General features: G+C 26.9%; 3 protein-coding genes across 4 annotated transcripts; 1 reads left to right on the top strand and 2 right to left on the bottom strand.

Annotated features, from left to right (window-relative positions):
• Positions 1–4,929: 4,929 nt before the first annotated feature.
• On the top strand, positions 4,930–6,482 carry l(3)neo43 (cytochrome c oxidase assembly protein COX16 homolog l(3)neo43). Its single transcript, XM_029306637.2, has 3 exons — positions 4,930–5,122; positions 5,231–5,348; positions 6,333–6,482. Exons 1-3 carry the CDS (start codon positions 5,031–5,033, stop codon positions 6,402–6,404), a joined length of 282 nt encoding a protein of 93 aa, XP_029162470.1. The 5' UTR covers positions 4,930–5,030; the 3' UTR covers positions 6,405–6,482.
• A 441-nt stretch (positions 6,483–6,923) lies between these two features.
• tos (Exonuclease tos) lies at positions 6,924–12,657 on the bottom strand. Of its 2 annotated transcripts, XM_085487652.1 has the most exons (8): positions 12,383–12,657; positions 12,148–12,267; positions 11,711–11,972; positions 10,593–10,808; positions 10,143–10,427; positions 8,342–9,409; positions 8,120–8,226; positions 6,924–8,032 (listed from the first exon to the last, which is right to left on the bottom strand). In XM_085487652.1, exons 1-8 carry the CDS (start codon positions 12,541–12,543, stop codon positions 8,023–8,025), a joined length of 2,229 nt encoding a protein of 742 aa, XP_085343778.1. In that variant the 5' UTR covers positions 12,544–12,657; the 3' UTR covers positions 6,924–8,022. The 2 variants fall into 2 exon arrangements, with proteins under 2 accessions (XP_085343778.1, XP_085343780.1); XM_085487654.1 differs by lacking the exon at positions 6,924–8,032 and having other exon boundaries at positions 8,116–8,226.
• Positions 12,658–14,201: 1,544 nt separating this feature from the next.
• Positions 14,202–26,039, bottom strand: LOC114934029 (phosphoenolpyruvate carboxykinase [GTP]). The gene is given in 9 exon segments (XM_029306631.2): positions 14,202–15,088; positions 16,081–16,092; positions 16,094–16,348; positions 16,771–17,118; positions 17,600–17,994; positions 18,591–18,775; positions 19,430–19,690; positions 23,733–24,192; positions 25,969–26,039. Coding segments are annotated over 8 exon segments (2,148 nt in total). The 5' UTR covers positions 23,966–24,192; positions 25,969–26,039; the 3' UTR covers positions 14,202–14,629.
• Between the last annotated feature and the right edge of the window lie 1,516 nt (positions 26,040–27,555).

Genomic DNA, 27,555 nt, shown 5'->3' with positions numbered 1-27,555 from the left:
ATCCCCATACAATGATTCAAATTATTATGATTGTATAAAGTCGAGCGTTTTATATTTTTATCGGTGACGCTTTGTTTATTGATTTCTTAATTGGGAGAAATTCTTCTAAGAAATAATAATATATGTATATAAAATGCTTTATTTCTATATTGTATATAATATATTAATAGATTATTTATTTTAAAATATATATACATTTTAATATGTGTGATTAGTAGTTTTCTATTATCTGAATAAAAATATTGAGATAATCATCCAATAAATAATTGTTTCATTTTTTAATTTTATATAAATATATATTGTTTTTGTCTTTATTTCAAATAAAAAAAATATTATCTTCAAATTATTTAAGATAATGTTTAACAAAAATTTAGTCTTATATCTATACAAGTAGTGACATATTTAGCTTTGTTTTGTAGGAAGGGAAATGTCTGAAATTCTTGAGCGATTACATTAAAAACATTCACATACTTAACATTAAATAATATAAATAACTACTGTGAAGAATTTAATAAAATGATATATGTGATCTTTTTGTTTATTACACGATCCGTTCTGTTTCCTCACAAGCGTTGTTTATAGTGTTTTGGGACACCCTGTATATTTCACAAATCAAACTTAAAAAAATTTTTTGTTTTAAAAACAAAAGTTAATTAAAATAAAATAAAAGTATAAACATAATATTTTTATATTTTAAATTGTTTTCTTATTTAGATAAAACGCTTTATAATTTTATATTTTATATTTTATCTAAATTTAAAACAAAAACATCTTATCTAAAATATAGTATTTACGAAAATCGTCATTCATCTAAATAATTTATCTAAATTATTTTTTTCTAACGAAACTCTTATTTTTATTAGTGAGAGAAAAAGATAATATTGATTAGAGATTTGCATATTATTTATTCATAATATATTGCACAGTGTCATTATCTTGATTTTTTTCAGGTAATAATTCAATAAAATACTAAAAAATTATCGTCATGATTTATGGACGTATTGATGATTTCGACAAACCGTCGATTTGATAGATTTATCATAGACTTGAAGAACGTCTGCGTGAATTTATTCATTGATTTTTTAGAAGTATTTGATTGTGACAAAGGCGTGTTGGAAGAATCCAGTTTATTTATATCGCAACTCTCATTTGAAATCAATTCATTATTTTGCTCTATATTCATCAAACAGGATGGCCCTATAATGTTCATAAATAATATAAATTGTACATCTAAACACATAAATTGTAATAATACAACAATAGCGATATCATATATAGGATATGTAATTTAATAACCAACTGCATATTTTTTCTTAAAAACAATTATGTGTTTTTTGCACTAATTAATTCCTTTAATTCATTATTTTATGCATATAAAATAATTGAGGTAGGATTATCAAAACATGAATATTTTATAAAATCTTTTATAGTTAATGTAAAATTATATGATATTAAAGAATATCTCATAAACTTCACTTTTTGGCTACTCCTTTTTATAACATTTTTATGAATATTGCGAGAAATCGATTTATATAAAAAATTAAATTAGTTCTATTTAAAATTTTTTAAAATAACTTCTTTCTTTAGCAAAATATAGAATTAAATATAAATATGTCATTAATATATGCATGTCACGTATATATGCATGTATACATACACATACGAATACTCTTTTATAAAAAATATTACCTTCTCATATTAATATTTTTATTATTTCTTATTACAAGAAAAAAAAGAGTAACAATTATTAATTTTAAAAAAATACCTCGATCATTATCACACGGGATACTCGTATCTGTAGGCGCAAATGTTACTATGGTGCGTTTCGCTGAAGATTTATATGTAGTAGTAATGTTCTGAGTTTGAAGGCCATCTTCGCTTTCTAAAATATAATTTCAAATTTTATTTTGAATTACTATACTTTATTATATTATTTTAAACTCTTTTATACTTTATTATATTATATTATTATTTTGAAAATTGAGCACGACAAAAGTTGTAAAGCTTTAACAAATACATAAAATAATGATAAATATTTGACCTTGGCAACAATTATGAAAGAAGTTTCAAGGTCAATTTTAAAGTCGCTTTCAAAATATTCGGCATGTACAAAATATACGGGTAATCTGAGACACCATATATATGTCTTTATATATATATATATATATATATATATATATATACAGACACAATAATGTGAACATCTGTGAAAACAATAGTATATTGTGTATCAATTGCGGAAAGTTGACAATTGGTCACGAGTACGAGGGATAAACGCACAAGCCGAAGGCGAGTGCGACCACCTCACACGAGTGAACAATTGTCAATCCGCACTTGATACACACGATATTTTGTATTACAAGTGCAGGCAAAGTGGCTTTGTGCGCGTTTTCTGTGCGCGAGATGGCCGATCGCACGCCGCCATCTTGCGACGGCACGATGCGGGAATAGCCGCGTTCAAAGTCATTGTCCACGGCTGAAGCCAATGACTTTGAAGGCAATGACTTTGAACGCGGCTCAGCCGTAGGCAATGGCTTTGAATGCGGCTTATTCACTCACCGCGTTGCCGCTAGATAGCGGCGTGGGAAATTGGCCGCTTTCCGCACAGAAAACACGCACACAAAATGCCACTTTGCCTGCACGTATAATACAAAAATATATATTTGTTTATTAATAAGATGTTAGGCCACCATTTGCATTTTTTTCCAGTGGAATGTTGTCTTATTCTTCTATCTGCCAATTGCTTTAGAGATGTTGAAGGAGAAAATCTGCTTCTCACTCTTTTTTCAAAATTGCCTACAGTCCGATGATATTATAAAGCTATTAAAATGTTTAATTTTTCCTGGCCAGCACAATTACCAAATTTAAATATCATCGAACCACTATGTATATGGGAGTGAAAAAGTTTTTCACTCCCATAAAACTGTTTATAGTGGTTTGATAATATATTTAAATTTGGTAATTGTGCTGGCCAGGGAAAATATTTAAACATCTTAATAGCTTAATATCATCTGACTATAGGCAATTTTTAAAAAGAGTGAAAAGCAGATTTCCTCCTTCAACATCTCTAAAACAATGCGCAGATAGAAGAATATATGAGACAACATTTCACTAGAAAAAAGACAAATAGTGGTCCAACATCTTATTAATAAACAAACATAAATATTTTTTCGCAGGTAATTTACATTATATATATTGTCGCAAAGTGTGTCGGTAAGAAGCAAAAATGACGGTCTCCTCTTTAGACAGGCCTTTGGCGATCTGTCTTTTAATCTGTGATATTACACTTGTGACAAAGCGGGCATTCGCATATCGTTATGATATCCAGAACATATCACTATGATATCACTGATGTTTTTGCTATGGAGGTTAGTTTCTAGACTTTATATAAGCTAAGTTTCTGCATGGATTTCAAAATTATCAATGAAATGAATTATCAAGAAATCCCAATGAAAAAATATTTTATATTTACTTTAAAAAAGTTTTTGTAAAGACGAAACTGCTAGTTTTAAACTTCTTTATAAAGAGAACAGTCGATCAGAAAAATTAGGCTATTTTTATGTAAATATGAAAAACGCTCCTAATGGAAGCATCATAGTTCTAATAATAAAAATTCATCATAAGAGTTAAATTATTAGGGTTAAAATTATGCCATTACAGGAATGATGCAACCTTGAATGCTTCGTGAAACGCTCGGTTTTCTCTTGACAATGCCAGTTAGTTTCGATGTCATTTTGAATTCTCATCCAACATATTGTTGGTGATCATGCATGATACTATAAATAAAGCAAGAAAGAAACTATATATATATATATATATATATATATATATATATATATATGTATGTATATGTATATATGTATCATCAATGAAAATATAGCTTCTCCCTTTTAATCAATATTCAAAGATACTTAATTCTAAATAGCCATAAATTTAAAAATGTTACCTAATAATTTATATTCATGTATGACATGTGCTAATTTAAAATTCATATATCCAATTTAAGACTCCTGGGTTCCTCGTCGCGGCCATGTTAAATTGTGACGTCAAAGCGAAAAAACACGCGCTGAAAATTTCTCAGATGCTATTATACTTTTAAATGAAAAAATATTTTAATGAAATAATGGCATCTAAGAATTTTTAGCATATAGTTAATTAGTTAAAATAAGTTTTAAAAAAGTTAAAAAGTTAATAACTGTTAACTTATAGCTTAGTTAATTTAAAATGTATTAATTAAATTAACTTCAACTAGTTATTTTTGATCTAAAAACTTTATTAACTTTTTTTCCTAAGTTATAAATTTTATTTATCTCTGAATACCGCATTATTGATTTTTTTGTAAGTTATAAACATTATTTTCAAATTAATATATATTATTAATTTTTATGATCATTTATTTAATTGTAGTTAAATTATTGTAATTACCAAAAATATATTTCTATATAAAAATCAAAATTTCTTTGTTTATTATTATAAATTTTAAAATAATTAACAAACAAAATTTTATATAGATTAATATAAAAATAACGTTTTTAAAAATTAACTTTTGATTTAACTTATTCGGTTAATTTTAATTTTAACTTTATGTTAATTTTTTGTTCATGTAACTTTATAAGCAACTAACTTATTAACTTAACTTAATTTTAAAAAATCTTTAGCTTGTGTTTTCTTGCCTCTGACGTTACAATTCCAATATGATCAGAGAGAAGCCAAGAATCTTAATTTGAGGAACTTATAAATGCGACATTGCTCTTGCTTATTGTTATCTGTTTTCAAAAATCTTGACAAAAGTCATCTCTGCACATGTCATCGCTAACTTAAATTTCGTCGATAATTTATATATCTGTATTATCATCATGAATTAATATCTGCTACGCAGTTCAGAGCTCATGTTTCAGCATAGAGGCGTTTCATTTAATTCCACTTCCACCTAAAATAGAAACTATCAGCTGATCAGCTGATGTCAAAAAGATGCGCGCAGTCACAGACTTCTCTCCTATGATACAATATTAAATTAAATTTAGCAAGTAATGTCACACTCTAAAGTTTGGCAATATGGGATACCGTTTATGATCTTTATATTCGGCGGATCGTATGGCCTTCGTGAATTTACAGAATTAAGGTAATTACCTGAAAATGTGTTTTACAGATACCTATCCTCATTTCATTATTTTAAATTATTGTTTCTATCTGGCAAAATTTTGTCGACTTATTTTCAGCGAATTTTCAGGTATAAATATAAAAATATAACTGAATATTCGATACGGGATGAATTGGAGAAAAAAGGAGTTGAGACAAGACCATTGGAGGAAATCACCATAGAAAAGGAATATGAAAAATTAGAAAAGGTACGCAATGGGTGTCCCATAGGAAATTGCTGAAACTAATCAGCTGTCATTTTTTTATGGATGCAGTTATTAAGAAAACAAAAATTATGTTGAAAAGAGAAAAGCCTGCAGTTTTTAATGGATATAAATCAAATGTTTGTATACCAGTTTATTTTATTGGAAATAAGTAATGAAAATAACTAATAATCACATATTTAAACTAATGATAAATATTTTCCAAGTGCGCACCATCTGAATTTGTACAAAATCCTGTTCTTTTATGAAAACTCATAAAAACTTTTTCTAATATGTCATTTTTAATGTTATTGATGATCCTTTTAATAGCTGCTATTAAATCTGCCACTGTTGAGAATATTTATCATTAGTTTATGATTATTAACACTTTTCATTACTTTTTATCAATAAAATAAACTGGTATACATTTTATTTATATCCATTAAAAATTGTAGATTTTTCTCTTTCCAGCACAATTTTTGTTTTCTCAATAACTACATGCATTAAAAAATGACAACTAATTAGTTTCAGTAATTTTCTATGAAACACTCGATATAATAATTACAAATAAATAATGCTGTTGCAAGAGATCTCTGAAAATGTAACTTAATTTACAAAATCAAATTCTTTCTCAAGTTATTTAATCTAAACAAAATGTTCCAAAGTATACTTTTTGTAGAAGAAAAGAGAAAAACAATAAGCAATATAGAGTTTAAACAAATAGAAGATTAAATTAATAAATGCCAATATATTTTGAAAATTTTTATTTATTAAATTATTTTTAATCGTAATAAAATTGTCAAATATTATAGAAACTCAGTTTAAAAATATTATGCACAATTGTAAATAATTAATAGTATAGTGTAACTTTATTTGGCAGTACAAATATATTTTCTTTTGTATTATATATACAGAGCTATAGTTCTCGATTTAAAAATATATATTTTGTTTATAATCTGTTTATGCAGATATAACTTTTTTTTTCTTCAGGTTGATTTAGATAATTGGAAGAATGTCAGAATTCCAAGACCATGGGAAGAACAAGAAAGTACAAAAGTTTAGTTATTGATAGAACATGTTACTCTATTTTGTCAACTTACAATTAATAATGAGCAATATATAATTAATTTATCAGCCTTATCAGAAGAGATATTTGTGATATCACCTTTAATTAGATTCTTAGTAGATATAAAGTAGGATTAATTGAGAGATAAACATATAATAAAACAAATAATTATTGTTCTACTTGATTCTGAATTGAGTGAAAAATTTGCTAACAATAAAAGTTACAAAATTTCTATTTTCTAAAGAATATACATTATTAGATTTAACATATACACATATATATATATAAATGTTAACAATGCTTATAATTGTAGAAAAATGTTTTTAATTACTATATCATAAATATTGTAATGAGTATTAATTGATTAGTACATAATTTGATTTTACTAAAAACTTAAATTTATAATATTCTCCAAATACAACTGTTTAGATCACAAAATAAACTTTTCTTATTTAATAGAATTAATTTGTAATAAGCCATATTCAATTTTGTCAATCAAATAATTTTTCATCAAACTTTTGTCTTGAATATTTGCACAAAAATAAATAAGTACAAACTATCTAATATATATATATAATTACTACAAAGAAATTTTAAATACAAATAAAATGAGTTTATAAATAGAATAAAATAAACAAATATTAAAAATTGAAAAGTTATAATAAATCCTTCATTTTTACTAAAAGAAAATCTCAAAATTAAATACAGAATCCATCGTTAAGAAAATGTATTCAATGAAGGATTTTAATATAGTGTGCGTACGTATTTTTGCATTTTATCATCGAAAACATCAGAAAACTGTAATATATAGAAATTAAAATATCATGTACAATTTTCTTTCTATATTCGAGAAATTAATTTTTTGCCATGATTAGAGAGCATTTATAATTATTTTAATATTATCACACACACTACATTGAACAGATGGGAGCAATTTGGAGCAAATATATATTAACAATATACATATATGATACGAACAAAATTAACTTTAAAATATATAATAAGTGGATTCCGCACAATAGATTTACCATATTAATTTATAATGCTAATTTTTAAACAATCGATATACAATTAATAATAAATTCTGCTTATTAAAATCTCCTTTATTCTGGTTCTATATATTCTATTATATTTTTATATTAAATTTTTTTATTATATAAATTTCATATTTAATTTGTTATAAAATAAGCTAAATTATTTTCTCAAAGAAATCAACATATTTGAAATAAATTCCTAAACGAATTTTATCACAGATTTTGTATTTAATTTTAAAGGAACCTTTTAATGTAAAATAGAGAAACTAAAATAAGATGTTACATTTGGCAGTTCTTGTATGTGGCAGTGTAGCAATAAATAAATGACGAGATATAATTCACACTTTTCTGCAGTATTAATTTACATGTGATTTGCCACTTTAAATAAATGGACGTGTTTATATTAATGGCCTATCTGCTATTACGTCTCCTTAATTACAGTGAAATTCTATTTACAATATTTTAAGAAACACTCAAAGAACACAACATCTATCATATACTTACAAAAATATTGATAATATATCCAGATTTTCACAAAATAGTGAATAATCCAAGTTTAACATTTATAAAGTCAGTACTTCTAAATCGCTCTACAAAAATTACAAATTTCATATTTTATCTTCATTATTAAATATTACATGCAAACTTAAAAAAAATTATTTTTATATTTATTTTACCTTTTTTGGAATCCATACATACTCAACAAACTCTGCCGTCTTGAATCTAATAATTGTTTACTTTGACGCAATTGCTTTTTTTTCGTTACTGAATTAACTCTTGATACCTGCAATAAAAATATATAAGATATTTTGTTAATCAATTTAATAAGTAAAAAATTAATTAACGATTGTTTTTTCTGTTAATTCCAGTAAAACTTATTCATATAAATTTATATTTACCAGAGTCTCTGAACTTCGTTTTTTTAAAATTTCTTTCTTGTGCAAGGAGACTTGAGAATCTTTAATATTTAAGGATTTGGACAAATTATCTTGTAAACTATTAGCATTTCCGTAATTAATTGAATCATTAGCAGCTTCTGTATTAGAATTTGAGAAAAATTGATCTAAACCGTAATCTTTATCAACTGTTGTGGAATGTGATATTTCGGTTGTACTGTAATTAGAGTATGATTTTTCGAAAACACTATTACAAGCGTTAATCAAATATTCATTTTGATCCGCTAAGACTGAATCATCAATATCTTCTATTGAGTTTGCAATTTCTGCTACAGATAACATTTCTAATTGTTCTTGATTTTCTCTGGTATTGCATATACTATCGCTTGTTTCTGGAATTATGTTACATTCCATATCTTTCAAAATGTCATCTTTAACTCTTCTATTCTTCTCTAATTGTTCTTGATTTGTTCTAGTGTCGTATATGCTGTTATTCGTTTCTGGAATCACGTTAGGGTTTTCATTATCTTGTTTGGAGAAATATTTGCTCTCCACTATAACATTTTCGTCCACAATAGTCCGTCTTATACGCATTAAATTCTTTCCTCTTCTTCGACAGTTTCCGTTGAACAAAACACTCGGCGAAGTTGTCAGTTCGGATACTCGTTTAATAAATGGATTTCTGGATTTCAATAATTCTGGTGACATATTATTTTCTGCAAAACATAGGTGTTCCTCTTTCTCTTTCTTTTCAGCACTGGAAATTAATTTAGCATCTTGATTGAAATTATATATATCCAAAATAGCTTTCTCGTTGAAATCCTGATTTTCTGAAAGCCTATTACATGGCACAGTCGGATTATTATGTAATTCTGATAAAGTGTGTTTATTCGAATTTCCTTCGTCAAGTTTTTTTGATAGAGCCAGCTCTTTTTTAGGAGTAATCCATGAATTTACTGCATTTTTCGAAAATGAAACGTAATTTTTCGTTTTCAATTTATATTTGTTTGACCAAATGCTAGTGTGAATCGTCGATGCTTCTTCTTCCATGTCTCGCTTCCTTTTACGCTCCTACAATTTATAATACAAATTAATGTGGAATATTGTTATCGTACAATTATCTTTAAAAAGCAAACTATATAATTAGTAGTAACATAACTATAATAATACATATTCTATATAGTATATAATATACTATTAGTACCATAATATACTATATAACATACTATTAGTCTAATAATTGTTAATTATATACAGGTTGTCCTATTTTAATTGACCAAAAATTTTATTTGTAATTTTAGAAAAAAATATTTCAAACAAAAGTTGTATTTTATAACTCAAAAAGTACTTAATAAAATAATATTTTATTAGTGTTTTGGAAAACTCTTGAAATAAGCCACAAAAATATGCAATAAAAATGGAGCTTTCCATTTTAAAAAATTAAGTTGACCTTGATCTAACCTTGGCAAGGTCATCAAAGGTCAAACTAATAAAGCTAATAAACAGACCTTTTAACACCTTAGTAAACTATATTACACTATACAATATAGTATATAGTACATTATAGTATAATACTACTATATCTATAGTATAATATATAGATTTGTAATACAAATTGATGTAGAACGCTCTTTTAATTTTTATTGCACATTATCTTTAAAGCAAACTATAATAATATAAATATATAGTATACTATATAGTTATATTACTATCAGCAGTATATAACTATAATAATATATAACTTTGTAACTTGTATAGTTAATTATATAACGATAGTTTAAAGGCAAATAATATAGCAACTTACGATTTTATCTGGATTAAAATCGTGAACTATTTTTAAAGTAGACGGATCGCAATTGCCGAAGGCTAGTTGTAAAGCAAGATCCGCATCTAATTCTTTGCCGGCGTATTGTAACTGGTCTTCGGTAATGTCAATTGTGGGTGGATTCAATCGCACTTGCTTCCTTTGTAATGGACAGAACACTAATTGGTATTTGAACGTTATATCTGCTAATATAAATGCATCTCTATATTCCTGTGTCACAATCAGCGATTTCATGTTGAGTACTGATCCTATGCGTGTCAATGCCTAGAAAAATATAGATGTTAATTAAAACCAGAAAAAAGACATACAAGTTACATAATTTTACGTTATTGCAAAAAAATTTTTTCACATTTATATACATGTGATTCTTGTATTATAAACTATTTCTGTCCTATATAATTAAAATTTGAAAACAATACAGCAACTTACTCTATGTATATTATGATCTGTATTTCTTTCGATGAATTTTCGCGCCTTTGCCAAACCAATACCAGGAAGTGAAGGGAGATAATCACAACCAGACAAAATACAAGTATAACGAAACTTATCCATATCAAGCTCTTCAGGTCGCATATTCATTGCCAAATGTAAGCGGTCTTGTTCGATTAAAACTCCATTTCCATTAACATCCATTTTAAAAAATATCTGTAAAATAGAACATAAAATTATTTTATTTATTAATAAAGAATAAGAGATTTATTTTAACATTTATTGATAATAATATGATCGAAATTTTTATCTATGTATAAATTTTTATTTATTTATCTATAAATCATCATTATTCACATTATGTTTCTCAGTTGTATATATAGCTATATTTATATTAAATTACACAGAATATCTCAACTATCAATTTCAATAATATATTATTTGATAAATTTAATTTTAAATTCAAAATTAAAATTTTTTTTAATTTAAAACTATTAATATAAGACATCTCTAGTTTTCGAGTTAAGATTGAAAAAAGCTTGTAATTTTTAAGTTTCACAAGGAATTAAATAATACTAATAAAATTGTATTCTCCATTTCATAATAAATAAATTGTAAGTGAATTTCTAGATTTAGTTGCAAATATATATATATAGTGAATATTGAAAATTAGAAATTCACGATATACATATATATATATATATTTTAACAAAAATTGATTAAATTAGTTAAAAAATCTGTTACTAAAAATAGATTATGGAACATTTATTGAGTATATTTTCCAAAAACAGTCAATCATAAAATTGATTGTATCTTTAAATATGTTCAATACATCATTCAAATAATTATAAACAAAATAAACTTTAAATTAAAAACTACAGATTATGAGAAAGTAAAATATACTATATACTATTAATTTCCAAGTTTAATTTTAATTTTTGAATGATAAGCTTCAAAGTTTATTTTATTTAATTTCATGAATTTAATTTGTAACTCTAACTTTAAATTTAATAGCACTTTTTTACTCTAATATACACAACATTACAGATGTATGAACTGAAACCATTGAAAGCGAAGTATAGATTAAGAAATAAAATAAATAATAAATATATACTAACTTTCTTACATCCAAATAATGTCAAGTCACTATCCTCCGTAATAACAACATCAGCTATACCACTAATATTCAAATAAGCTAATTGTGCATCTGCCTCATAAGGAGCTATAATGCAATCAATATTCTCATTCTGACAATGTTTAATTAATCCCAATGCTATTTCATGAGTAATATCTATAGCTCGTTTCAACAAGTTTCTTCCCTCCGCAACTTGACCCATTTGTATTAACTCAATTGCTTTCTGGCGATTCATTTGTCTAGTCCTAATAAATGATACATAATTATTATTATATATTATTATTTATCAATAGTGTAATACTTTTAATAAAATAATATGTTGACATTAAACTTAAAGCAACCTTACAGTAAAATAATCCTAATTTATAAACATTTCTTAAATTCCTAATATAAATAATAATTTGCCTAATTCTTACGTACTGTTTCCTTTTATTCTCCGTTTGTTCTTTAGCAGGTAACCGTCGACCGTCAAATACCAGGATTGGTTTTATTTTATACTTCAAAAGCATGTCTATGTATTTCATACAATACAGAACATACCTATAATATAAAAAGAAAAAAACCATTAATCTCTGATATCTTAAAAAAATATGTCAATATATGTAATATAATAAATATGTCAATAAATAATATAATATAATAATTCATCTCTTACGCATTCGTTGTCTGACCCATCATCAATTTTTCGGCGCAAGAAAACACACCTTTATGTAACCAACAATAAGAATCGATCGCGACAACACCACCGGAAAATTCTCTAATATTCGTCTTCTTGGAAGACTTTTCTAAGAACGGCAGTAAACCAGTGATTCCCATATTTGTGAATTAATTTGTTCCAAGCAAAAGCAGCAATTGTATACAATATTTTTAATGCATTGGTCGCCAGTTGCCGCCAAATCACACGTCACACGTGCAGTGTTATTTTTAGAGACGCTTCTTCTTTCACTGACGCCCTCTACATCCATTTGACAATTATTTGGAACTACGTTATTAGCAGGGAACTGTTATGATAAACAACCATTTGCTGGTTCATGTTCGTGCTACATGTATTATTTTTAAATTAGTCTTATTTTTATATTCATTTTTATAGTCATTAATTATATATATAAAAATCAAATTTCTTTTGTTATTTGTTATTATTTTTAATTTATTATTTGTTATTTGTTAAATTTTAAAAGAATTAACAAACAAAATTCTAATTTAATATAAATAATGCTTTTGACAATAACTTTTATTTTAACTTCGCAGTTAATTTAATCTTAACTTAACTTTAAACTTAATTTTAGTTTAAAAAAAAAAATTATTGTTTCAGGAAGAATATACGCACACATCATTTTAAGCAAAAATTTATATAAACTTAATCTTAATCTGGATAGTTACATAAATAAATAAGATACAGCGTGTTCGCAGTTTTAAAACAAATGAATACATTTATAATTATAATTATAAAACAAATGAATACATTTATAATTAACTTAATAGAATCACATTCTATTAAATATAATTACATTAAATTTTAAGGTTACAATAATATAATAATAATTATAATAAATAATCGTTTTATTGATATTAAATCTCTGTCATATTTATATATATATATATATATATATATTATATATATATATATATATATACTGAAATATTTTAATCAAAACTCGATAAAAAATATTGTTTATATGTATAACAATATAAAATTATATGGAAATATATAAAATTATATATTATACACATATAATCGCAAAATTATATATATGAAATATGTTCGTATATACATAATTAGATAAAAGTACTTTCTATATATAATTATATAAATTTATATATATATAATAATTTAAGTATTTCTTCATATATATATATATATAATTTGACATATACATATATGTACTCTTATAATTTATATATAAATTTATATAATTATTATAATGTATAAAAATAGATATATATTTCACGTATAATTTTAAGATTATATGTATAATATATTATACAATTATTTATATATAATTATACATATATATGAAAAATTTTTTACCGGGAAATATATATAATTGATAGAAAAAGGATAATTAAAGAAATATATTAGTGTATAATAATGAATATCATCGTTATAGTGTCGAAATGTTAAATTATACTGTTTTTGATGTTTTATTAATATTTAGTAATAATAATAATTATACAAAATCAATTGTACAAATTATACAGAGTTAATAACTTTAGCAATATATATAAATAACAAAACTTTATTTTATATTTTTATTTTTAAAAAATCAATTTTTAATTGATATTTAAAAAAATTAATTTATTATAACACATAATTTTAAAACTTTAAATATCAAAACTTAATTAACACTAAAAATATAACAATAAAAATTTTTTTTAATTATGAGAAATATCAACTCTTTAAATCTTTTTGTTAAGGAAAAACCCAACCAAAACTAACAATTTTTTAATAAATATTTTAAAAATAATCTTATACGTAAAGAAGTCACAATCTTTTTTTATTTTATATACAAAAAATTACACGACAAGAAATTCTCTCTTTCTTTCTCTAACGCAAAATTGTTTTTAATACTACTTTTACTTCTTTCGCATCTTATATGTTACATGTAATGTTTTCCATCAAACGGATAATTTTTTACACATTTCACATTTGTGTGCCGTCATTATGTCGTCAAAAAAATTTACTAATTTTGTCTCAACTATAATGTTGAATAATAAAGATTACAAGTACCCTAATTGCTACTTGAGTTGCTACCCAAGTTATTAGCTAACTGACGTCATTTTGACGTCTATAATAACGTCATTTGACATCAAAATGACGTTCGCTTTTTGCACCTTGAAACTCTCTTGAGAATATACTAATAACTGTATAAAAATTGAAATGTATAATTATCGAATTAGGAAATTAAAGATTATTAACATTATGAGAGAGACGAATAAGTTCCAGCGCTATAGCGTCAGGTAAATCACTTCCCACTTGAGCGTCAAAATACTCTCTCAAATCTTTGACTTCTTTTTGCCAGAAAGCTTTCGGAAGATTAAACAATTCCATCATATTTACGTTATCATTGAGATTTTCTAAATTGATAGATCCTGGCTTTGGCAATAAGCCAATTGCTGATTCTTCAGCGATGTCTTCACCGTCAAGCCTTCGAAGGATCCAATCAAGAACGCGAGAGTTCTCGCCGAATCCTGGCCACAAAAATTTACCGTCTGCATCCTTTCTAAACCAATTTACGTGAAATATCATTGGCAGCTTGGCATTTTTTACATTTGCCATGCTTAACCAGTGGGCAAGATAGTGTCCAAAATTATAACCAAAGAAGGGCCTCATGGCAAACGGATCGTGCATGATTACTTTACCCTGTAAAGTACATTAGAATTACATTAAAATTAGCTCAGTTAAACTCTCAATTAGTCTTTTGGGATTTTTATTTCTTTTAATCTTAATATTCCAGATAGACATAAGTATGCTGAACATAGTATGCAAATATATTATGTATACTTTGTAATGCAATTAGCATAAAATTACGAATCATTTTAATAAATTTTAATTGTGGATTATGATGTTATATTGTTAACATATATTTGTATATTTTATAAAATAGCAATATGTTTCACTATACTATAGACGCATAACTGCAATTATTATATTTCTGATAAAATAGGCAACATATTTTCGCAATTTTTACAGCATTAGAAGATCCTTTCACTTGCTGATAATACTCATGTCATATGAAGACGTATCTTTTAGTGTTTATGCAAGCATTTTCAATTTTAAAATTCTGTCATTATGCAGGCAATCTGCTGATGTCTATCTGGGATATTTCAAAAGAACCCCCTTTTTGCACTAATCCTATATAAAATTAAATGCCGGTAAAATCAGCTGGTTTTCTCATTTGTTGTAGCTTTTATGACCTGCTGAATAAAGAATCTAATAGATTAAAAAATGGACAATTAAATTATTGACAGTCAGTCGAACACGAAAAATTCGAGTTCTATGAATTGTTTAACTGTCAAGCGGGAAGCACACACTTTTTGCATAAACGCATAAGCGTAAGCATAAGAATCTTGATTTCTCTATAAACGTATGCATAATAAATTCAATTAATCGAATTTCTTATGCATATATGCATGCTTATGCGCTTATGCAAAAGTGTGTGCTCCCCGCTTCAATAACTGTTATATAGCTTTAAGCCTATTACATTTTGTGTTCAGTAGATTATAAGCTGCAACATAAAAGAAAATGAGCTGATTTTATCAGGATGCTTTTTTTATAGACTTAGTGCGGGATTCTGATATATTACACATATAGTTTGCATTTCTGTAAAAGTTGATTAGTGTGTTAGAATATACCTTATGTTCAGCAGGCGGCAGTAGCTTCAGATCTCATTGTAGCACCGATGAAAACGCCGTGTTGCCAATTACGGGCTTGATAAACCAAAGGTACACCTTCCGGCCTTCGGCCTCCGAATAATATAGCATCGATCGGAACGCCAGTTGGATCATCCCAAGAAGGATCGATGATCGGGCATTGTGTTGCCGGAGTGCAGAATCTTGAGTTTGGATGAGCAGCTGGTACTTTGGAACCTTTGTCCCAATCGTTACCTCTCCAATCCGTCACCTGCGATCAAAAAAGTTGGTTTTTCACATTGTTTACACACGCAACATACAAGTGTGTCAAATATAAGAACGCAGAAATAACAATATAAATTTAAAAAATTATCAACAGAGAACCTTAATAGAGAACCTTTCCCAGATAGCACCATGTTCAAAATTGATGCATAAAATCATTAAGAAATTTTCAAGAGACCTTTATATATGATATCGCAAAGAGAGAGAGAAAGAGAGAGAGAGAGAGAGAGAGAGAGACATCTTAAAAGCATCTTAAAGGTGTCTTATGCACCAATTTTGGACATGGTGCTGTCTGGGTTACTATCTAATTTCAATGTTAGTTATTCTATATCTTGAATAATTTCATAGATGTTTATTGCATTTTTTGTGATAAAAAAATCAATTGTTCATGTAGTGTTCATTTATATATACCTTGACATTATCACTGATTTCCTTTTCCATTCCTTCCCAATACACTCCTCCGTCACTGGTAGACGCTACATTGGTGAAGATGGTATTTTTGAAAATAGTCTTCATCGCATTGGGATTCGTAGCCGAACTTGTACCGGGAGCGACTCCGAAGAATCCATTCTCCGGATTAATAGCGCGTAAATTTCCTTCATTGTCGAATCTCATCCACGCAATATCATCTCCTACGCATTCGATCTTATAACCCGGTAGAGTCGGTTGCATCATAGCCAAATTCGTTTTGCCGCATGCGCTCGGGAAAGCAGCAGCAATGTATCGTTTCTTGCCCTTAGGATTTGTGATACCCAATATCTGAAATGGATGCAAATTATTTTGCTTGTTTTATTTTACTTTATTTGCTTTACTTATTTATACCGTCATATTTTTTATAGACATATTCTGGCAAAAAATGTTTCGAATAAAATTAAGTTTTCTTCCATAGAATCGAAAAATGTAATTTATTGTATATAGGATATTCTCTATTTAAAATTTTATAATCAATTCTCGTCCCATTTGTGCAACTGAGGTTTGAAAAATATTATTCATTCAAGTTTGAAAGCCCTTCAATCCAATTCAAGAAATCGAAACCTTTAAAATCGATAGTTTTCAAAATATCAAACTGTTAAGATTCAAATTATATGGGCCAGCCTGTATTTATATTGAGTATTTACGAAATACTTAGATAAATTTTAGAGCGTATTTCTTATATTATAATAAAAAAATTATAAACCTATAATAAAAAATAAATGGTTTTTGATTATGGATAAATAAAGAAATAGATAAGAAAACATACAAGCATATGTTCGGCGAGCCATCTCTCCTTCCTGGCTATAGTCGAACCAATTCGTAATGCAAAACACTTCTTTCCTAATAAGGAATTTCCACCGTAACCGCTTCCATAAGATACGATCTCGTTCTTGGCGGGTTTGTGAAGGATGATCGTTCTCTCGGGATCGCATGGCCATAAATGGTTTACATCAATTTTTGAATTGTGTTCCGGAATGCCGACTGAATGCAAACATTTCACGAAATCGTCGTTTCCCAGAAATTCGAGCACCTTCTCTCCCATCCTGGTCATTACTCTCATCGAGCAAACTACATAAATCGAATCCGTAATTTCCACGCCAATTTTTGAAAGCGAAGAACCTACGGGACCCATACTGAAGGGGATCACGTACATGGTCCGTCCTATATATATGTTATAAAATTTTAATTATTGAAAAATTTTTTAAAATTAATTATCAAAATTATTACAGTATATATAGTTTTTTGTGATTTAAAAAATATACATTTATATTTGATATATAATTTATAAGATGTGCAAAAATCAATGAGTATTTTTTAATAGCAATTGTGTGTTCAATTTGAAGCCGATTTTTTCTTAGCATAAAATTAAAAAAAGTCATTGTTACATGCACTTCAATTTTTTCCTTTATATATCTTTGTTATTAAATTTTCAATAAAAAATTTAATTAAAATAAACTGCATCTTAAATTAATTTAAAGAATATAGTTTCATTGGTCTTTTAATTCCACAAAATTTAGTTTGCGAAAAGCCTTTCTTTTTCAATTGCTTATAATTCGAAATTTATTGATAATTCGAAAAATTCAAAAACAAATGTCTCTTTATCTCTGTTTAGCCATATATTAGTTTCAAATTAACCAAATAATTTCTTAAAGTTAAAAGGACATTCAATTATATCTCACACAATCTTATATATTGTTTTCACATAATACGTGCGAATCGATAACAAATCATAAAAATGCTATAGAATTTCTACTGACCTTTCATACAATTTGGAAAACGTTCCAAGATAGCTCGGTCCATGTCATTCGGAGAGATCCAATTTCCAAGTTCCCCAATTACACCTTCACGTGGGGTAGGAACAGCGTCGCTTTTCAAGTCTGTGCTGATGAATGTACGTTTCTCGACGCGTGCCACATCCGCAGGATGAGTTTTTGCCAGCCAACTGTTGTAAAATTATAGAAAAAATACACATATTATAAATATAATAATAACATATAATAATTTTAATAATAGTATAATAATAATAATAATAATGATAATGATCTATAATCTTTTAACTTATTAAAATTATGTGATCAAAATATTTGATATAATGTGGATGATAACTATTATACGATGTTTCTCATTAAATTAGAAACCAATATTAAATTAAAATCACCGAAGAGAAAATATTTTTAACATATTTCATTCATTTTTTTTCTGATATATATATATATATATATATATATATATATATATATATTTAAGCAGATTATTAAATATATATTTTGTACAGCATATACATAATCGTTTATTTGAATTAATAAAATAAGATCTAATACAATATGTCTGATTGATTTCGATGTGTACCTTTTATAGTGAACCTAAATATTATTGAAAATAATAGTCCAATAATATTTTTTGAAAATTAATTAGTTATAATACTTTTTGTTTTTTTTTAAATAAAAATCAGTATCAATGTGTATGTTTTATTTGACCTTCATGCTATTATAAAAAAGTTATAATTATCATCTTTTAGTTTTATTAAATAGGCAAACTAACATTTAACAAAAATAATACAACAATATTGTGTGACGAACGAATATATAAAACTCACCAATTGTCATATTTGGGTAAATTCTTGATGGTTCCATTTTTCTGGAGAATTTTCAACATTTGCATGTATTCAGCCTCTGTACCATTGCATATGTAAACCTCTTTAGGACAGCACAACGCGACACATTCTTCGAGGTAATAACGAAGTTTCGACGAGATTTCTACTGCACATGCATTCAATAACGGTACTTTACCAATATAATCATACCCATTTTTGATCAATGGATCTTTTGCCACTTGAGTAACAATAAATTTTGGCATTCTGTAAAAAGTAAAAATACATATTGAAAGAATGTCGTGAGTGAAAATGTAAATATCGCGAATATATTGAGAATTATATATATTTATTGTACATTTCTTTCGCCAGTAAATATTCTTTTAAAAAATTTGTATTTAATTTTTTCTTAGCAAAAATATATATGATTGAATGATATTGTTTTTATATAGAGTTCGGTTGAATTAGGAGCTAAAGCCACCTGACTAGGAATATGTCCGGGAAAGAACTGATTACAAGTTGGAAACTGCAGTCGGTTTTTAATATTTTGGATTTATTGTTTAACGACTAGGTAAAAAATTCTTTAGATAAAATCCTATTTAGATGGCTATCAATATGTATAGATAATTTTAATTTCTAATAGCAGACTCCGTTAAAAGAGCATTTTCTAGACGAAAAATAGTCAGAAACTAGCCAAACGGATCAGTAAATAGATAACTAGTTTTTATGTCTAGTCAAAGGTTAGAATATTCTGGTTATTATTTTATGGCTAATAACTATAGTTAACAATTAGATAAGACAAACCGAATAACAACTAGAATGCGCCATATTTGACTATAAATTTTTTTATACTCGTATGCTTAAAAACTAACCAGAGCTAACTGATTTATAATAGTAAAATTAAAAATTTTTTTAACAGCTTGGTAATCATTTTATTTATAAATTCTAATTATGATACAATTAGATATAATATAATATCTAATTTATAATAATATAATTTCTAATTATAATAATTAATTGAAACTTATAAAATAAAGTAAAGACAAAATTGGAAAAAATTTTGTTAATTGTTATTATTTAAATAATAAAAATAGAATGTTTATTAATTTCGGCCAACTCTTACAATTAGTTCTTAATCAGCTTATGCCTAAAAATAACAGCTACAATATTGTTAATTAATAATTAAATAACTATTAATTACTTTTACCAGTAACTTACAAATTGAATGAATAGTTATAATAGTTATATGATTAAATTGAATTATTATTTTCTAATAATATCATCATCAAATTTGATAAAGTTTGATAAAATCTTGATTCTCTTAATTTCGTCTGTTACTATATTTTAAATTTTAATAAAATTAATAAAATAACAAATTACCAATGGGCCTACAACAGAAACTATAATCAAAAGTTATTTTTCTGTTTCTCCGATTTTTTAAATGTTTTGTAATTTATTATTTTATTATAGTATAAATGTTTATTTCGTTTAGATTAAAAAAAATCAATAAAAAAATCATAATTTTTTAATAAATCATATAATTTAAATTTTAAAAAATTTAAATGTTTCTTTAAATCCCAAAAAGGTCATTTTATGTCATTTTATGTAACTTAATACGAAAAACTAATATTAAGAAGATAATAGTATAATTTAACAAACACTTATATTTGTTTCTTTCATTATTTAGAGATAATTAAATTTGTATCTTTATGACGATAACTCTTGAACTTGAAACGTACGATGTCAAAGATAAGCAAGATTTAAAGCTTTTGTTTTTCTCATTACCAGTTATAAGTATATTGAATGTGTAGAAGCGAGCAATTAAATTTTTGTCTTGAAGCGAAATTTTCTCGATAAAATATAAAAAGAAAGTTTTCTGTTTCTACATATATATTATAATATAAAAAGAAAGTTTTCTATTTCTACATATATATATAATATTATAAGTTTTCTTCTGTATATTTCTCGTATTCGATAGTATGTAAAATTTATTAATTATATGTAAATTTTAATTAAATGTACTGTAAACTTTCCTTTTTATTATCTTGTATTAATCAATCCATGTACGTGTATGTGTACACATATACACGAAAATTTTAGACAAGCTATTTTCTTTTACTAAAGCTTCCAAATTGATATCTAAACATTCACTTATTATATTCCTTTATTCAATTCCAAGTTCGTACTGGTCTTATTTTGTACATACAAACTGTTAATAAAAAGGATAACTTTATTTAAAAAGAAATAATCGCTCTATAAAGAACAGCAGCATCTTCAAGGGGATACCGGAGACGGGTCTGTCTTACCGACCGAATTCCGATAGGTTAGCACCACACATAACCGCACATATGCACATATACACATATACACATGCATATACACACACATATGCGTGAAAATTTATTAATATATAACTTTTTTTATTAGATTTGTAATCTCACTTCTAATTGTTCACTAATATGTTATCCTTATTGCGCGAGCTATATCTTATGCACAGACAAACTGCAGAACTTTTTTTATTAAATAAGTATTGTTACAAACTGACATAAAAGAAGCCGATAAAAAAACTGTAATTTTTTATTTTTATACGATTTATATGTAGAATTATAGCTAACGCGGTCCGTTTTTATAAGTACTTTAATCGTGGAAAAGGATTTATTGATTTGTATAATCAATAAAAAGATATCCCAAGATCAATATTCATGCATTCGGTCGGTAAGACAGACCTGTCTCCGGCATCCCCTTGGTTGCGTTCGGAAACGTCCCCCGAGTGCATTCCCTCTCTTTCTATATCACTTCTATGTCAGTGATATAGAAAGAGAGGGAATATGTACTCAAAGGACGTTTCCGAATGCAATTCTTAAGGGGATTCTAAACGCCGTCCTATTTTATCGATAGAACATCATTTTTGTGCATTCATATCTTTTTATTGGTTGAATAGAATGATAAATGTTTTTCCACGATTAAAGTGCATATAGAAACAATGCGCGAACCTATCGATTTTATATTAAAAACGAAAAATGTTTTTAAATTAAGAAATTAAAATTGTTTGGTTCTTAAGAGGATGCTGACCATGTCTGTTTTACCAACTTTGAGTTCAAGGGCTTTTCTTTTTATATACCTATACAGATTGAAAAATCCTTCTCCACAATTAAAGCACTCATAATAATGAACGAGAAGCGCTGTAATTTATAAAAAACAATAAAAGTTAAAAAATTACAGTTTTTTTATCGACCTCTTGCATCAGCTTATAACAATAGTTATTTAATATAAAAGTTCTGCAATTTATTTGTGTACAAAATATGGCACTCCCAATAGAGATGACATGAAAGAATAATACAGAAGTAATAAAAATGAGATTAAAAGCCTGTATCAAAAGATTCATACTTGAATTAATTATGTATATATATTTGCATGCGCTCCCCATTCATTATTATCAGTACTTTCATTGTGGAGAATTTTATTTTAATGTGTATATTCAATAAAAAGTGAACCTAACCTAACTTAAAATTGGTAAAACAGAACTACGGCAGCATCCCCTTAACATAAAATCAGTAAGTTTCGCGCTTTGTTTCTATATGTACTTTAATCGTGGAAAAGCATTTATTATTCTATTCAAACAACAAAAAGAAAAAGATGCACAAAAATGATGTTTTATCGATTAAAACAGGATGATGTTTAGAATCCCTTTATTAATATTACATTGGTCAATAAAAATAAACTGTTTAGTTGTCATTGAATTTAGAGTATTTTGGGAACGCTGAATCCAAAAATGACAACGGTTTTGCTAAATTGGCTTCTTTTGAGACAATGGATACTCAAATAACGATTTTATTCCAATATGGACTTGTTAGCAAGGTCTGTCTTCTTATTCCTTAACATATTTGGTTTTATATCTAACGTGATACTGATGACATACATAAAAGGAAATTGTACAAATAGCATTTTTCTATACATATATTAATTGTAATTGTCTGAATCAGCTCTTACTATGTTTTTGTTATTTTATTGTATACAAAGCAATTAAATTATATTTAATTTATATATATATTTTTATATGATTTAAAATGATAGTTTCCACATGATTTGGGGATAGGCTACACCTGACAGTTTTTGCAGTTCTTGTTTTTCGAGGTACCCATTATAAAAATTAGAGCCAATAATCTAGGAAAAGCAATGCCATATATTCGGAGTCAGCGACACAACAAGTTACTTAATAAAATCGATCTAATTGTAAGTGACAATAAAATCAGTGTTGACCAGTGTTATCTTAATGTTTGCTTAAAGACAAAAGAGAATAGATACTTACTGTGAAATACGAGTGTCAACAGCATACGGTGTCCTACGGATTTTTTCAATCGTAAGTGCGGACGGTGCGAAGAAATGCACGGAACGACTCATTTTCCTCGGGATTTGAATCAAAGTTAAGTTGAGGGGATCGTCGCAATTGACAAAGCATCCGATGGAGAAATTCCTCTTGTCCTGAGATCGTCGTGAAACTCCCATCAAATTCTTCCAGTTGCAGTAGAATTTCGGCGGCATGTTTTCACGTTGTCGCTTCCAAACGCTTGCTTTATATACGCGATAACTGAACTGTATTTTGCCCGGGCGGGCGAGCCCTAACGATCCTCCTTGTTCGATTGGTTCGATAAGGAGAGTTCACTCCGTTAGACTTCCGGTTGAATAATGGGGGGAGGCGGGCGCAAAATCGTCAGATGACGTCTCGGATCGACGATCCCATGAACGATGACCGCGAAACAGAGTCGCGGCTGTAAGAATTACAACCGATGAGCTCTTCTATCTCCCTCTTTCTCTCTTTATCTGAACGTTGTGTCTTCAAATGATCGGAGTCATTTGAGCCACGCTGATCGAAATTCAAAGTTCAAAAGAAAGAAAATATACTTGAAAGTTAATTAATATATGCTGTAATATAGGGTGTCCCATTTTAAATATTGCATTGCTATTTTTTGAAAACTAAAGCTTCCATATATTAAAAGATATTTCGTACCGAAATTGTTGAATTTCGAAGGGATCGTTTTATCATAAGCATAATCTTATTCCAGAGGGTATTTCAAAAATTTCGTAGTGTTATCATTACTTTTTAAATCTTGACTTAATAATTTCTGCGTAGAATAATGAGATATCAATTGGTGTAAACACTCACAGTTATTAAAACAATATATGGAATTTGCACATTGTAAATTGCAATTTTTTTAATCTCAAGGATGTTTTTCTTACACCAATTGATTTATTTCATTATTCTATGCAAAAAATTAAAGTATAAAATTATTGAAAAATGAATATACTACGAGATTTTTTATATCTTTTGTTTAAATGTATCGGAATAAAACATAAAATATCTCGTAAATTCATCTTTAAATTATGCTACTTTGACAATTTTTTAATATATATCATGAGGAATTTATTTATGTAAGAAAAGTATATGATGAGTCTATTTTAAAAAGTAATGAGATGACCTCAAAAATTCAAAAATACCTTTATCTAGAATAAGACTATACTTACGACAAGATGTCTTTCTCGAAATCCACCGAACACTTTATGCACAATTTTTCAATGGAAGCCTTAGTTTATGAAAATGACATTATTTAAATCTTGTTTATAATGAATGCACTTTATAAGCCGCAATCAATTACATTATATTACCATTATTACCAATTATATTGAATCGATTTTAGAGTAATTTATTTGTGTTGTGCTGATTCCAATAAGACATTGATTTTCCTATTGGCTCTAATTTTTGAGATAATGAATGTCCCATAAAAAACATAAAAAGTGCAAAAAATATAATATTTAGAAACTATATGTTATATCCCCAAATCATATAAAAATTATTTCAAATCATATAAAAATATATACATGAAATATCTAATGACGTTGTATTATATCTTCAGTAAAATAACATCATAACAAAATTAATTGATTCAGATAATCACAATTAATGCATAGAAAAATACTGTTTATACAATTTTCTTTTATGTGGGTCATCAGGATCACTTTAGGAAATGAAAATAATGTTAAAGATTAAAAAGATAACCGAAACCTTGCATATGCAGGTAAGCTACAGATCGTAATTGGGGTAAAATTGTAATTTGAACATCCATTATCTCAAAAACTACAGCCAATTCGGCAAAACTAGTGTCATTTTTGGGTTCAGTATCCCCAAAATACCCTAAATTCGTTCAAACATCTTAACAAACAACTTAACAAAACATTATTTAATTTTTTTTACCAGTGTTATCAATAAAATTTCGCAAGAATTAACAAACACAGCGTGTACTTAAATTAAATAAATCTTAGGGAATATAACCGATCAACAACTTTTGTAATACAGTGTTGCAATGATCTCGCGCGAAACGATACGATAACATGCACTGTGACACAATAACTAAATGCTGTTTCACAGGAAAGTAAAAGCTACTATTCGCTCTCTTATATTAAATTGAAATCGGTCGAACGGACGGATTTTATACCGAAAGCCACTCTCGCTGGTCTTATTTCTGTACTTCGCTATCTTGCTCTCTTACCCGAGTCAACTTTCCGCTTCTTTTGCTGCGCGCGCGAACGACTTATTTACCGTCCGTCAAACGAGTAAGACCACTATTTCGCACAATCCGGCTCCGATGAAAGGACCCTGCCTTTTATTCGAAATAATCGAGCACACGTTCTGCGTCCCGTGCAAATAAAATCATAAACGATAATGAGAGAGATCCGTAGAAGAATTTTATTTAATACTCATGTTTACGAATAGGAGATATACAAAGTGGTTCAAAAGTCCGGGCTTAGGAAAAAATGTTAAATACAAAAGTTATAAGGCTCAAAATAAGGCACTTGATGTTCACCACCTTGACTTTGATCTAAAAAACTGAATACTTTACAAGATATTTTACATTTTATGTCAAAAAATTATTATCTTCAAACCTTTATAATTCAAAAAGTACTTAATAAAAAAATATTTTATTATTGTGTTTTGGAAAGCTCTCGAGATAAGTTACAAGAATATGCAATGAACAATAGGGGGTTTCATTAAAAAAAAATTAAATTGACCTTGAAATGACCTAAATTTTACCCCTAGGTCAAAGTCAAAGTCACCATCAAGTGCCTTATTTTGACCCCTACAACTTTTGTATTTAACATTTTTTCATAGGACCACTATTTTCGGAGATAATTGACCGTTCCCGAACTTTTGAATCACTCTGTATATATGTCACTTTTCTCGAAAAAGAGAGAGAAAGAATTTATAACACCGAGATCATATCGTCATCATTCAAGTCACATTTATCATGTGTAATATAGATTTTTCGATAGTCGGCGTATATGTATGTATTGTGAAAAACATATGTAATACAGAATATAAAATATAGGTATATACCTATATAAGGTGTCCAATTTTAATCGACCATCCCTAGAAACCTTTTCGTTTTGTGTACTTTTTTGATTGTACAACAAAATGTTTCAAATAACAGTTATTTGATTTGAAAGCGGACAGAAGATGGTCCTATACTAACTTTTTTCTGAAGAGCAACTTTTTTCTAAGTTATTTAAAAGTCATTTATGTTTTTTTAAATAGAGCTACTATAATTTTTTTATAAATGAATTTTTTGCAATTTTTGGCATAAAAAGTTATGAGGATATAAGTAGTCAAAAATGAATAGTGTTTATGAGATACTTTATATTTTAATTTGTCATTAAAATACATGTATAAAAAACATTTTTTTTCGATCTTACCGCAAAATACTTTCATACATAAAATAATAAAAATAATCTACTCTTGTAAAGAAAACACAGTTTGTAAGAAAAAGTATGTATTAGCTCCTATAGTTCCAAATTACATATTTGAATACAATAATAATATTTTCAATAATAATTTTAATAAAAAGAAACACAAAAACAATAACTGATATTTATGTCAAAAAGTAATTTTTATTTTTGTAAAACATTTATTTAGTTAATGACTATGTATAACTAATGTTTCCCAATATTATACTTATATCCTCTTTATCAAAATTATTTAAAATCAAAATAAGATATGTGGAAGGAAATATATTACAATTAGTTTTTGTGTTATAATAAAAAAATTAAAAAAAGGTACATGTGGAAGGAGAGTAGGTGAG

This window comes from Nylanderia fulva, unplaced genomic scaffold (genome assembly GCF_048542155.1).
Source record: "Nylanderia fulva isolate GAGA-0341 unplaced genomic scaffold, ASM4854215v1 Scaffold59, whole genome shotgun sequence".
NCBI classification, from domain to species: domain Eukaryota; kingdom Metazoa; phylum Arthropoda; class Insecta; order Hymenoptera; family Formicidae; genus Nylanderia; species Nylanderia fulva.
Note: the sequence above shows the minus strand (reverse complement) of the source record. Positions and strands in the feature narration are given on the sequence as shown.